The sequence below is a fragment of the Theobroma umbraticum genome, unplaced genomic scaffold (assembly GCF_002168275.2).
Source record: "Theobroma umbraticum cultivar Fairchild unplaced genomic scaffold, ASM216827v3 scaffold_56.0, whole genome shotgun sequence".
NCBI lineage: Eukaryota > Viridiplantae > Streptophyta > Magnoliopsida > Malvales > Malvaceae > Theobroma > Theobroma umbraticum.
This window is the reverse complement of record NW_018397256.1, coordinates 11,495,887-11,509,419: the sequence shown is the minus strand read 5'-3', so window position 1 is coordinate 11,509,419 and position 13,533 is coordinate 11,495,887. Positions and strand designations below refer to the sequence as shown.

Genomic DNA, 13,533 nt, shown 5'->3' with positions numbered 1-13,533 from the left:
AAGGTGATATATTGGTTTCCTATGGTTGTTTAGCAAGCATCCATTCAAAGCCTTATGACAAATGGAACCAATGCACAAAAGAGGAACTAGAAAAAGGGAGAGAAAAGACAAGAAAGAAATCAAGAGAAAAGAAAATGCGACTGGTTGCTTCTGGTTCTGGAGTACTCTGCACAAGAGTAAGAGGATTCCAAACGACCATGAGAGAAAAAGGAAAAAGGTAAGTACAAAAACTCTAAACCCCCACCCCCCCCCCCCACATAGACACAGAACTACCTTCCCTAAGGACACTGTACCTACACCATAAGGGTGCTCTCTCTCCCTTAATACTCTGTACGGTAAACTCCATGATGGGACTCAAGATCGTCAATCATCCCAATCTCAGCTTTCAGGTCAGGTCCACTCCTCGAGTTCCAGTGGACCCCACCCTAGAACTCTTGCCAGCCATTGATCATCACCGACCTCCCCTTCATCACAGCCCTCCATTTTTGCTTCTCCAAAACCCTCTACTCCTCCTCCTTGCTACATTACCGTTATTGTCGTCAAACCCCAGCCCCATCCCGCATCCCCATCCCCATCCCATTACCCATAACTCATATTCTCCAGTGACCCGTTTCCGGTCTCCGGCAACCATACCTTCAAGTCGGGGAAGTTACCTGCGGGTCCCAGTACTCAATGCCAGCCATCACGTGGATGCCGAGTCAGACATTGAAGCCCCACAGCTCTCACTCTTGACTTCGCTAACGGCAAAGAACGGCGCGGGGAGATAAAATAACTGCGATGAAGACGACGATGACGGTGCGACGTCAAAGTTACCGTTGGTGGTGAAGTGTTGTAAGGAGAGCTTTGTATCTCTCTGTAAAGCTCTTGCATTATCTCCTCTAATTTCTCCTCTCTGACCAAACCCTCATTGGAGAACTCGCTTTCGTCGTCTGAATCGGACAACAAGACGTTTAACTTCCCAGCAACATCGCCGTAAAGCTCAGTCTCCGGCGACTTCGACCCTTCTTTTCCTAGCATCATCATCTTTTTTAGTTGAGGGTTGAAGAGCGTGCAGAAGAAGAAAGAGTAACGCGTATTATTATAAAGAGGAGGAAGGAAGAGCGAGAGTGACACGTTGGCAAAGGGAAGTGGTGCTGCCACGTAGGACGGTCGGTGTAAGGTTGGTGACGTGGCGGGCATAGGTGACGAAAGTAGAGACAAAAGATTTGTCAAAGTTGTCAGTTTTGGGAAGAAGTAGAAGAAGGAACATTTGTTTTGAACATGAAATAAACAACAGAAAAAAAAAAAAGATAAAAAAGTGAAAAAGAGAGAAGACTTTGTCTGTGTTTAAAGGAGAGAATCAGGTGAGCCAAAAGCCCAAAGGAGCGCTGTGTTGGCTAAACGACAAGGATTGCCTCGAGGAACGCAATTTTGTGTTTTAAGTTTACGAGATTGCCCCTTTCATTAATTAACCGACAAATCTTGCTGTCCTAATTGTATGACTTCTGCACCAGTGGCTCAGCAATTTTTTTGATTTAAGTCGCATGTAATTTTTAAAAAATTTAAATTTAAATATAAATAATAATTAACTTAAATCTTTATATATATATTAATAATTATATTCATATTTAATATAAAAAAAGATATCACAATCCTATTTATTAAATTTTTGACCATACATCACAATAAAAATTTTATTTTATAAAAAAATTTATTAATACAATCTAAAAATTCATATCGAACTAGCACATGTTATGATATTAATTGTGATAACTCAAATCTAAATATTACTAATTTATTAATTTTTGAGATATAGATTAATTGACTTTCAAAAGCTTAATCTAAAATCGATAGTAAAATTAACTTAAACATTTATAAAAAATCTTAGTAATCGTGTATCAATGTTGATGATTCATCAAAAATAAAATTAGGCAAAAGATATTTAGTACAAAAAAAGTCGTAGGAGTACTAGTTCCGATCAGGTGAAAAATGTACTTTTGTATTTACATTGAGTACTAGGACCAATTGCCAAACAAGTAGACTAAGTACCAAACAAGGAAGAAAAATAAAACAAGGAAGAGATTTGAAAATTGAATGTCTTTAAACCCCACGTTGGGAGTGTATAATTAAGGTCTTAACAGACTTGAACTTGAATTGTAATGTAAAGGCAAGTTTTCCTTGTAGGTTTTAAGCTATACATTCACTACTCTATCAGAAGCCTCGTGAAGAAGATTAGTATCAGAATGGATTAGTAGTAGTAGTAGTAAATGCTCTGAATTCAACGGTTTAGAAAGTGGGTAAAATGCATGGACCATCAGCCAATACGTTAGGTAAGGGAATTCATTGCACTCTTTTACCAGGGAAGCAGGATATCTGGATATGCATGCCTAACATTGTCAGCTAGTCTTACTTGCAAATGTACTTTTGCATTAATCAGAGGAGGGAGTTGCATCTTCGTATTCCCAATGTCTGCCCGCTTTCATTTACCACAATTCTATTTAGATTCTCTGCAATTATTCAACAGAACATGCAATGTCGGTTTGAAGGGATCTTATGGTAGTAAGAAAGGGTGTGTCATCAGATATGTGCAAATGCTGTTCCAGAGAAAAAAAAAAAGATACATGCAAATAACATTTGTCTTGCTCCTTCCAAGGGATTTTACCCACCCGTGCAACCACATTCATCTACACAAATACTTGCTTACTACCACATCACTTTCCTTTGTGGAATTTGTCTCCCCTAGAAATAGATATGAGTTGAAAACATGGTAAAAGAAATTGGCAGCTGAATACTCTGATTTTCATGGGTGAGTAAAACAATTACAACATGTACAGTATACAGCGACTTGAGCACATTAGGGATGATATTTGTGCCTCAAAGAAACCTATGATCGAGTGAATACAAACTTCTGCTTCATCTCCAAGGTCTAATCTCCTTCAGAAGGTTCATTAGTCGTGTATGCTTCTCCAGCACAGCTATCTTTACATATTGTCTGATAGGACCTATAATGTATATATTTCATTATGGGGGGTTTTCTCATTTCTGATAGCCTCATCACGGCATGTGGGGAAAGAACAGAATGCTTCAACAAGTTTAGCAAGAACAAACGACAATTACCACACCAGGAGGTTGCTTTAAGAAACCAACCCGCCTTGCTGGATTGACATCCCGGCTAAATTCAAGCCAGGTATCATCTGTCATCAGGAGGCAATGTTGGGCTTTTGGAGCACATACCTATCTTATGAAGATCCTTCAGTCTGCTAGCTGGATTGCATAAACCTGAAAATGGAGACCAATTTATTATCCAGGGAGTATTAGACATACAGATCATATGAAATGAGAAAGTGGTCCCAACATACTAAGCTTGGTGGTTAAATTCTTGTCCATTCCCATGATAATTTAAAATTTTCAGGAAGCTTCATTAAAGCATAGCATGAGCATTACCCAAAGAGTAGGATAAAAAGTATTAGCAGTTAGACAGACAGATATGCAACTTCAGAGCATGCAACTTTTGTACAATTCTGGAATCTTTATATGTTATTTTTTATTTTTTTCCATTTTTCTCCACACTAATAACGTGCAGAGAAACGTAGCAACGTCTCCCACACCAATTTTGAAATTCGCTACATTACCATCGTAAGTAGAATTCAGCAGAAAATTCAATAACATCCAGTCTCAAAAATCTACTGAAAATCAGAGCACAAGAGCACTTTCCAAATGGCAATAAGTAATAACAATATTAATGTAAATAAACAAAGACAGAGGTCATGGTGTGCAATAGAAATGAATCTGAAAATGTTCATTGAATATCTAGAGTTGTATTTATGAAAATTGTAAGGTTATTAGCAGAAACTTATCACAAGTATGGGCAAATCCAAGGTTTTTGGACCCATATAATAATGCCTGTGATAGAGCTTTTATAGGGAAAACACAAAGTGTATATATAACTGTAGCCTTGAGGCCCTGATGCTTTGTTAGGTAGTCTATGTTTTTAATCGAGATGAACATGACATCTAAGGATAAGAAATCAAAAGATAAACAAAAAGAAATAACCTTTTACTTTAGTATTACAAGCTGGTGCAAAGGATCTCCTATGATAGCCAGGTAGATAAATGGGAAGGCAAAAAGTGACTGAGCAACTTTCTGAAAAAAGGATCTTAATGACATGTTTTTCTGGCAACAACATTTGCACTTTATATGAAAGGAAAAGGAGAAGGAACAGGCATATCATAAAAATCTCAGCACGACCTCCACATTCCAAGCATATATCAAATTCAAACATTTTGTTTACAAAATCTAAAATAACAAGGCTTATTAATGTGATTGTGCCACCTGAGCATTTTGGAATATCCCAGACTGCTATTGATGTAGGTGTACATCGAGGATCACATATCGCTCGGTTATCTTCATGATGCACATTCATAGCTAGCATCCATGATCCAATAGTGACATCCTCATTGTTGAACATTCTCAAACTGAAAGTGGAACAAAGCATTTTATAAAAAGAATTGGCTATAGGAGGAAAACAAATTGAGAGGTTAGAGAGCAGTGGAGAGAAATAACAAGGATAACAAACCATACAAATAAAACCAAGAACAGGTTTGATTTTCTATATTATTGATACATTTTTCTTTGAGAATCTTACAGAGTTGGTCATTTCTATTCCATATTTAACAGAGTATGACAAAGATATCAGAATGCAGAAGTGAGATAATTAGAACTATATATTTGCAACATAACCAAACTTTTTGATTGAACTAAAAGGTGAAAGATGATTAAAATCTGCAACTGTCTAACTGTCAACTGTCAACAGATATTTACTACAACAGATTTCAAATGAATAACTGAGAAGTCAGATTCTATGAAAGTGAGCAGTGTTTAAGAGCATGGTGATTCTCAACAAGTAGAAAGTTTGGTGTAATTTTCAAAAAAACAAAAAGAAGAGAAGTTGGGTGTAGATGAGCTATAAGCACAAGTAAACCCATTCTATTATATTAAAACTCGTCCTCATGTGAAGGAACACCTAGCATGTTAGACTTATAATATTAGGTCAACAAACAACTATACAATTTCCAAGACAAACTAATGAAAAGGCCCTCACTTAAATAGTTAAATGTCAAAAACTATACAGAGGCAATAATAATCATTTCAGAAAGCATTTATCGCAAATTCACATCGTTTTTATTTTGTCCAAAGAAATGCAATCAGGTACACTAAAAACCAAACACAATCCAACAACTGCAAAGAATAATGCCTTAATCTGCATCTTAAAAGGGAAGATCATTAATTGCATAAGTAAAAGGGAAACATAATTCTACAGTCAGTTCAATATGAAGAATAATTAACAAATAACAAGTGGAATCAAACTCAAAGCAAAGGCAAACCTGTTATTCCTAGCAGCTGCCAAGGAAGCCACCACCTCTGCAGAGAGAACATATATAGGACCATAAGCATGCAAGAAATACTCATTTCCTATCAGATGTCCTGATTTCTCATACCTGAAATTTTATACTAATAAATCCTCCAAAACTTTACATATTTCAAGGTAGAATACATATCATCGAAGAGGTAAAAGTAACTAGATGAAAATATCATACCATTTCAATTTAGGGTCAGTGATGACAGGTCCCTTCTTCATGCACCCAATGTAAGTCAGAGAATGGCTTCGTTCCTTAGCAAGAAGAGTTGCAAGCCGATCTGATGAAGCAAAGAAATTCAACATCAGACTCAACACATAAACACTAGAAAACATACACACACACACACTTTTGGATACCTGGACGCAAATAAATGTCATCATCAGCTTTGACATAATAATCTGCTTCAAAAAGTCTAAAAGCTGCTTTGAAGAACGCCAATCTGAAAATGGTAGGGCAAAAAGAAAAAAAAATGGATTAACTTAAACACCATGATAGTACAAGCAATTGCTTATATTTTTAAGACAGTGCTAATAAAAGTTAAAACTTTCTTACGTTTTGTAAGGAAGCCTATGATACTCTTCCTCAACATCTATAAGCATAAAATCTCTGTACTTTTCAATCTCTTTCTCAAGCTTTGCCATTTTCTTCACATCTTTCGATTTCCCTATAACAAACCTGAAACTTAGACCCGTAGCTTGCTCCAACCTAGGAAAAACCATCAACTTGTCAGGTACCTTAAACTCAGCAGGGCAAACTATGTTTACCAACATATTCAATGTCAATTTATATGAAATTAAAGAACCCCAATTGAAGAACTTTGAATCATACCTTAAAAGACCATCTGGGTCGGAGGGAAACCAGGTGCTCCGAAGGGCATCCCGTCGATCACCTGATTCGAACCCGGTTTGGATGCCCACGAAGCCGAGAAGCTTGGGGCGATCAACAAAGCCTTCGTTATCTCATCGCCGAGCTTTCCAGAAACAGAGGAAGAGTAAAACGCTCGGAAGGTGTCCTCAGATTTGCCGCATCGGAAGACGGGTAAGGGTTGACGGCGGCGGATGGCGGAGATGGCGAAGAGTGTTCCGGAGAGGCCGATGAAGAGGCAGAGGAGTGAAAAGCGATAAGGGGCAGGGAAGTGCGAGTCGACGAAAGGGTTGAAATGGGCTTCGAAGGCCTGAGCGTTTGGAGGAGGAGTAGAAGGAAGGATTGGGGAGGAGAGCGGTGAGAGAAGAGCGGCATTTTGGTGAATTGTGGGTGGATGGACGGATAAGAATTGGCATGAACAAAGACTTAAGGCAGTCGGTGTGAGTGGAACAGTGCCGTAGTGTTACGCTGCGGGAGGAGATCCAGCTTGAAAATGACCACACCTCAGTGGTTTTCAAGTCAAAACCTTTTTTATGGCCACTGAAGCTTACCGAGAACTGAGAAGGTTTAATTATTTGTAGATTTGGACAAAACCCATTCGGATTTGAATCCCTCCTGATAAATTATTACTACTGCTTCTCTAGTAAAACGTAGCTTGTCAGAAATGTATTAAATATTCAGGGTGGAGACCCAAACGACCCAGCCTCACCAACACTTGGTATCATTCTTCTGGTACTACTTTATCAGGTTGTCATTTAACATTTCCCGATTTGACTTGTAATCCTTCACCGCTTCCACCCTTTCAATCTACATATTTTGAACTATAAGGAGTTCATATCATTTACTTTTGTTTTCATTAAGACAAGTACAGCATCGTTTTTATCAACAAAATGTCTGTGTCAGAGTCTTATTTGCTACTTCCCTACCTCTTTAATAATTTTTCTCCTAGTCATTGGCGACACTTGACATTTTATGCACCGGTGAAATCAATCTTAAACAACAAGGATATAAGCTTAAAAAGAGGAGACATTTAACCATAGATAAAGGATCTTCCTTTCCTTCTCAAGGACAACTCTCCACCGTCACTACTTTGGTTCCGACAGTAACACACTTCGGCATCTTTATGGTCTTTTGTTTGTCTTGCCAAGCATCTCTTTCTCAGCCGTGCCGTCATTCAAAATTAGCGACAAAGATCTTCTTTCTTTCTTGTTGTTTTAAGGTTGGAATTGCTAGTTTACACCACAGGGCACCAACCAATGTTTAACAAGATGCCTGCAAACCTTTTCCATAGAACCATTTTTTAAAGCAATTGGAGAGACAGAGATTAGTAACAAGGCCAATTTTTTCATCTAAAAGCAAACTATTTCGACTACATATCAGCCAATCATTGCCACTAAAGTGTTCCACGAAGAGCCTCTTAGGGTAAAAAAACAAAAAAACAAATGAAAAGGGAGGGAGAGTAAGATGATTGAACTATGAATACCTTTCACTTTGGGGTATTGCCTCTTACAACAGGTGAAAATGGTGTGGAACCTGACAGTATATCATAAATCTAAGGTTACTACCATTTTTTTTCCTTTGTATGCGGCCTTCATTGCCATTGTTGAAGAAATTCACAAAAAAAAAAAGAAACTTTATGATTTCCGCAGCTTTCTTCCCAAAAAAATCTCCCAAAAAAAGAACTAAAAAACAGTCTCCTCTAATACTAAGATTTAGGCCCAGATGGCAAGGGAAGCCATCAAACCAGCTCCTAGGAAGAGCATAAAGTAAGATGCTACTTGAAGTCTAAAATTGCAGCTCATCCTCTTACTAAGAAAATCTGCAGCAATTAGATCGACTAAAGCCATATAAACTAGAATTCCAGCTGACAAAGAGTCTAAGATGCCTTCAATAACCAGAGCTGCTGGGCTGTAAGGGTTGTAGAATGAAGCAATGGCAGTCCCAATGCCAATTCCAGCTGGGGTTGTTATGACAAAAAAACATGCCATTATTGTGGTTGATAGAGTTTTGAATTGAGCTTGGGAGATGCAGCCTCCAAGTGCGAATCCTTCAAAGAACTGATGAAATGATAATGCTGCAATTAGAGGTCTTATTGTGCATGGACTCTGCGAAACACCCAGTGATAGGCCAATGATTACTGAGTGGGATACAATTCCAAGCTCCAAAATCTGCAAAAATAGAAAGAGACATGCCTTCATTTGCAAAGTTTTTCAAAACCAACAAGCAAATGCTGCAACAATTTTCACCAGTGTTGTTCCACCTACAGTACACATTACAACCATGACAAATATGCAAATATCAACAGCTCAAACTTCTTGACCAAAATTTAGTCAGCCAAGAAGAAAAAGCTTAATATGAATCAAGACACTTTTGCAAGGCATTGAATGGAAAACCAACAAGGTGACTATTGGAAACAATATGTCACTCACAATTAGCATAACTGACTTGACTGATCAAAGATAAGTGAAGAGCCTCGAGTGCTTATACTCCATTTAAATTTCGTCACAGCAGTTGCACAAACCAGAGATGGATGATTGATCACCAAAAGTTAATTAAACAAAATTAAAAGATTTTCCTAGCAATCATTGTTTTGCCTAACAAATAAGTAATAAACGTATGCACTGCCATATGAGATGAAAATAAGCAGATAGGAATTAGGCTTGTGAACACTTAAATCTTCAAACTTATGGCATATTAAGAGAAATAAAGCCAAGTTTGGGAGTGAAAAGGAGCAATTCTTGTCTCCACTGACTAAATGAGAGGCACAGGCGTACGTCGGTAAACATCCCACTAGAATTCTACCATTAGGATATGACAACACTTAAAAGGAAGTTAGATTTGTTTGCCAATGCCTACCCCCAGGCCATAAGTTTAACCTTTTTCAAGTTGACAACCAAACCAATAAAGCCGAAAATTCAAGTTGACCATCTACTTTTCGCTTTTTTGGTCAGAAAAAAAACCGCAGGAGGTCCCACACGACACAAATCACATACCACTGGGTTAGGTAAAGTTTCTGAATCATAGGCATTAACCCACCCCCAGGCCCCAGCAAGAAAGACCACAATAAATTGCACTAATTTACTTCCAAACAACAGCGTAAGCAAAAACAAAGCACAGTAACTAACCAACACTGCAAAGCAAAGAAACAAAAGAGTTTAAGAACAAGATATAAATTACCTGGGAAACTACAACGTGCCTCACTCCACTATCATCATCCCCACCTCCTAAGCCATGCTCATGTCCATGTCCATGACTATGCCCGTGCCCATGCCCGTGCCCATGACTATGCCCATGTCCATGGTCATGTTCATGTCCACGACTCCTCACTAGCCCATCACAACCATCCTGTCCATGTGGATGACTATGCCTATGATGCGCTGCATGCGCATGCATCCCAACAATGTGCATGCCCCCACCTTCCTCTTCCCCAAAAACCTTCCCCCCATTCCAATCCTTCGCTTCTACAATTGGCACAATTGCAGACTCCGAATCCGGCTCCACCGACCCGACGCTACCCTGCTCTTCCATACTTCCTTTAGCTAAGCCTTGTTTCCTCTCATAATACTGAGTCCCCACAAAATCCACGAGCAAAGTAACCAAAGAAGCAATCATAGCAAAGAACCCTGAAAATGGGAACTTTGACCAAGGGTATTTTGGTAAGCAAGGATCCGTAAGAGCGTCATTGCCACCAGAGAGCATGTGAACGAAGCCAGTAGCAAGAATTACGCCGGCGGCGAAGGCCTTGGCGGCAACAAAGAGGCTCCCATCAGTACGGAGGAACTTACGGTGCTTGCCAATGAGCGGAATAGCAATGCCAGCGAGGCCAGCAAGGAGGATGGAGGCTATTGCTATAAGCTTTAGCTTCAATGCGGCTGACTCGTCACGGCAAACCTCTAGCTCCGATGATTGGCAGCTTGCGTTGGTCATTGAATCGGTTACTGTCTGAAAAAGGGACTCTGGGTTTTTTTTGCCCAATTGAATAAAACTCAGTCAGAGAAAGATTGAAACTGATCAAATTTCCATACAATTGAAGAATTTTGGCAAAGGTAGACAACTTTCTAGAAAGGTTGAACCTGATTAACTTTCTAAAAATCAATTGGGTTAAACTATGAATCCATTAACCCAAAATCAAAGTTTTCGATTTTTAATTTGATTTTCAAAGCTTCCCACCTGTCAACAACCCAGAAATGGAAAACAAACAAAAGGGTCTTGAAAATTACCTGCGAAAAGCCTCGTCTTTGATCCGAAACGATTAAGGTGGAGCAGCGGCCAGATATCCTGACATATACACACCCAACAAAATATTCAACACGTTAAAGAAACAAAGACAAAAATCTAGACAATAAAAGGAGGGGTTTGAATCCCGAGAAGCTAACCTCGATGAAGAACATAGGAAGAGAAAATCTGAAGCAAAGCCGGTGATGGGATCAATATATATACAAATATAAACAACGGGAGGTTTTCCTTTTTATTTTTTAAGTTTTACAATGACAAATGACTAATCGAAGTGAAGAACACCAAGAATCTCTAGATCACAAGCATACGTATAAAGATTGTGTCATCCCTCTACCCCAATCAAAAGAAGGAAAAAAAATATGAAAAGCGTGAGAAAGCGAACAGTTCCAAGGCTGATGGTATTGGAGTTGATGTATGATGATGTTAAAGTCGTAGTATTATAGGCTGCCGCATAGCAAGCTGAGTTTAGAAGGCAGAGAAGAGAGAAAGGGACGGAATTTGGAGAGAGTGTCGACATTGGTTGACGAAAGGTAAGGTAATGGGAAGCGGTGGAGTCTACAGTTGCGACCTGTTGTTAAAAAATGAGCGCCACTATGTCGACATTGTTTGTATATCTTTGTTTCCCATCTCTTTTTCTCTCTCTCTCTCACCTCTCTGATGTTATCATTTCGCGTTTGTTCTTTTTCTTTATTTGCTTGTCGGGTTAGCACTTATTCCTTCTTTATTAGCATCGAGAGTGAGTATTTATTCTTCCTAATTTTTTTAACCTTTTCCGGTGCACGAGACGGAACCACGATTGGACCGTCGCGAACTTTCGTGCCACACGCGCACAAAGGTGTAAGCCAAACGGTTCTATGTTTTTCAGTAAAGGTTGCTCATTTTCGCAGAGGAGTGAAGAAATAGACTACATATTATTATTATTTAATTATTTTAAAAATTTTAAAATTATGAATATTTATTTTTAAAAAAAATTTAATTCTTAAAATTTATTTATTAATCAGAGCTGATAATATATCAAATATAAATTTTTATGTTTATTATGATGATATCGATTGAGTTCTAAAGGTTCTTTAGCTTAGAAATTAAATATGGTGGTTCTTTTATTTAATGGAACACTAGATTTAAAATGCAATTATTGGTTAATTATTTATCAATTTAATATTCCCATACCCCAACAGCATTCCCTTTTAGGCCTCTGGCCTTCGGGGAGGAGAAATTGGCATGTGAATTCGATAATGAATGACATGTGGCAAAACCCATACCTTTCGAAACGACAAAACCTATTCATGTTGAAAGCTCATCTCGGGCTGACTTCTCATGTAAACATTCAGATATGGTAAAAGCCTAATTCAGCTCATCTGGGCAAAAGAATCAGTCGGGCTTCATCCGACAGGCAAAAGAATCAGTCACAGGCGATAAGAGCCCAATTCAGCTCATCCGGGCCACTCAGCTCCTCATATGAGAACAAAAAGGATTCAAAACCCAAGGCAGCAGAATCAAACTTTGAACGTTGTCCTTTGGGTTTTTGGGCCATTGCACCTAAACAATACTTTTTCATTGGGCCTCAGTCATTGCCTAGAGCTAGAGGCAAAAAACAGGAAAATCTTCGGTATTAATCGACAATTGATATTAAAGATTCAAAAGTAAGAGCAGGAAAATACAAAAAATAAATAAATAAAATTAAGTTTTAAATCCTTAACCCTAATATCAGAATTTCACTAAACATTTAATGTAAATCTATGAAAGAGACACTAAATCAGATAAAACAGATTTTTGTTTGGTGTAAAACCTATTAACGCTGTTGGGGTTTCATGTCATGAAAAGTGGTTATTGAGATAGACCAACATGATTGGAAAATAGTTGTTTTAAGTTACAAAATGTGGCCTAGAGCTTCCTTTTAAAGAGTTTCAACGTGGGAGAATAAAATGGTCCGAACATACTCGAAACGTTTGCACTTTACCAATCATGTGAAAACCACACATGTTGGTCTTCCTTACCCTTCATTTGAAACCAATATATGTCTTGTCCCAACGCCCAAGATTTATATGCTTTGTACACAAATTTCTGTAAAGAGTTGGTAAGATGTTACATTCCACATCCAATTTCTCAAATATTATATATATAAATATAAAAATATATATATATTTCTTTGTTTGATTTGGTTTATTATACATTGTGAATGCAGTAATTACGACATTTTGGACCACATGGCTTCCCCCATCATTTTGAGTTTGCATTTTGCTGACCACCGACATCGGACCTGAGTTAGTTTAACAACCCCTTTTAAGTGCTTTAGTTCTAATACTTGCAATGCTGTTTGTTATTGTCGATGGTGATGATAACAATAGTTTTAGATGGTCAATGGTTTGGCTCTCCAACATTTAAAAAACACAACAAAGAAAGGAAAGGAAAGGAAAGGAAAAGATGGAACGAAAGAAAAATTTAAAAGTGCAAGAACATAGAAATAAAATAACGACTTGGTTCTTTTGTTCAGCATAAAAGTTGGGTAATGAATGACAAGGACCAAGTACAATTGAAACTTTCATTACGTCACTTGTTCAAACGTATCAATATAAATAGAATAGAAACTCTTTTGTCTTGTTTTTATGTTTTGTTACATGTTACACGTTTAGTTTTATAGGGTCAATTAAAATCTCTAAACCCTAATAATAAAAATAAATAATTTATCATAAAAAAATTTAATGAATGCGTACTGCAAAATTTTTTTTAAAAAAACTCACACGAGGATAGAAGATTTTTTATAATAATAATTAACAAATGAAATAAAGAAGCGATTTAAGTGAGTGTAGGTGAAAACGGCGCCGTTAGAGGGTGAGCTGTAAATGTGATCCCCGTCAGCACCCCTTTAATGAGAGGCAGCTACGACCTCACATTTACTCACACTCTCCCACCAAAGCCGCCCCCTGCCCCCTCTCCTCCTTTGTCCGTTTCCCACAGATCTATCACGCCCCAACACGTGCCCCATCCCAAACAAATAATTAAATTATATATATATATATATATATATATATAT

The 13,533-nt window shown here is 37.9% G+C and overlaps 2 protein-coding genes and 1 pseudogene across 2 annotated transcripts; all 3 read right to left on the bottom strand.

Moving 5' to 3' along the window:
• Positions 1 to 268: 268 nt before the first annotated feature.
• LOC149527556 (uncharacterized) lies at positions 269 to 1,202 on the bottom strand (annotated as a pseudogene).
• A 1,357-nt stretch (positions 1,203 to 2,559) lies between these two features.
• On the bottom strand, positions 2,560 to 7,454 carry LOC110410272 (Galactosyltransferase family protein). Its single transcript, XM_021419902.2, is given in 9 exon segments — positions 2,560 to 3,258; positions 4,312 to 4,454; positions 5,364 to 5,477; positions 5,577 to 5,676; positions 5,756 to 5,838; positions 5,952 to 6,104; positions 6,228 to 6,357; positions 6,360 to 6,518; positions 6,521 to 7,454. Coding segments are annotated over 9 exon segments (1,089 nt in total). The 5' UTR covers positions 6,639 to 7,454; the 3' UTR covers positions 2,560 to 3,169.
• Positions 7,455 to 7,587: 133 nt separating this feature from the next.
• Positions 7,588 to 11,176, bottom strand: LOC110410271 (zinc transporter 4, chloroplastic). The gene is made up of 4 exons (XM_021419901.1): positions 10,640 to 11,176; positions 10,484 to 10,541; positions 9,441 to 10,219; positions 7,588 to 8,431 (listed from the first exon to the last, which is right to left on the bottom strand). The coding sequence occupies exons 1-4, from the start codon at positions 10,652 to 10,654 to the stop codon at positions 7,976 to 7,978; spliced, it is 1,308 nt and encodes a 435-aa protein (XP_021275576.1). The 5' UTR covers positions 10,655 to 11,176; the 3' UTR covers positions 7,588 to 7,975.
• Between the last annotated feature and the right edge of the window lie 2,357 nt (positions 11,177 to 13,533).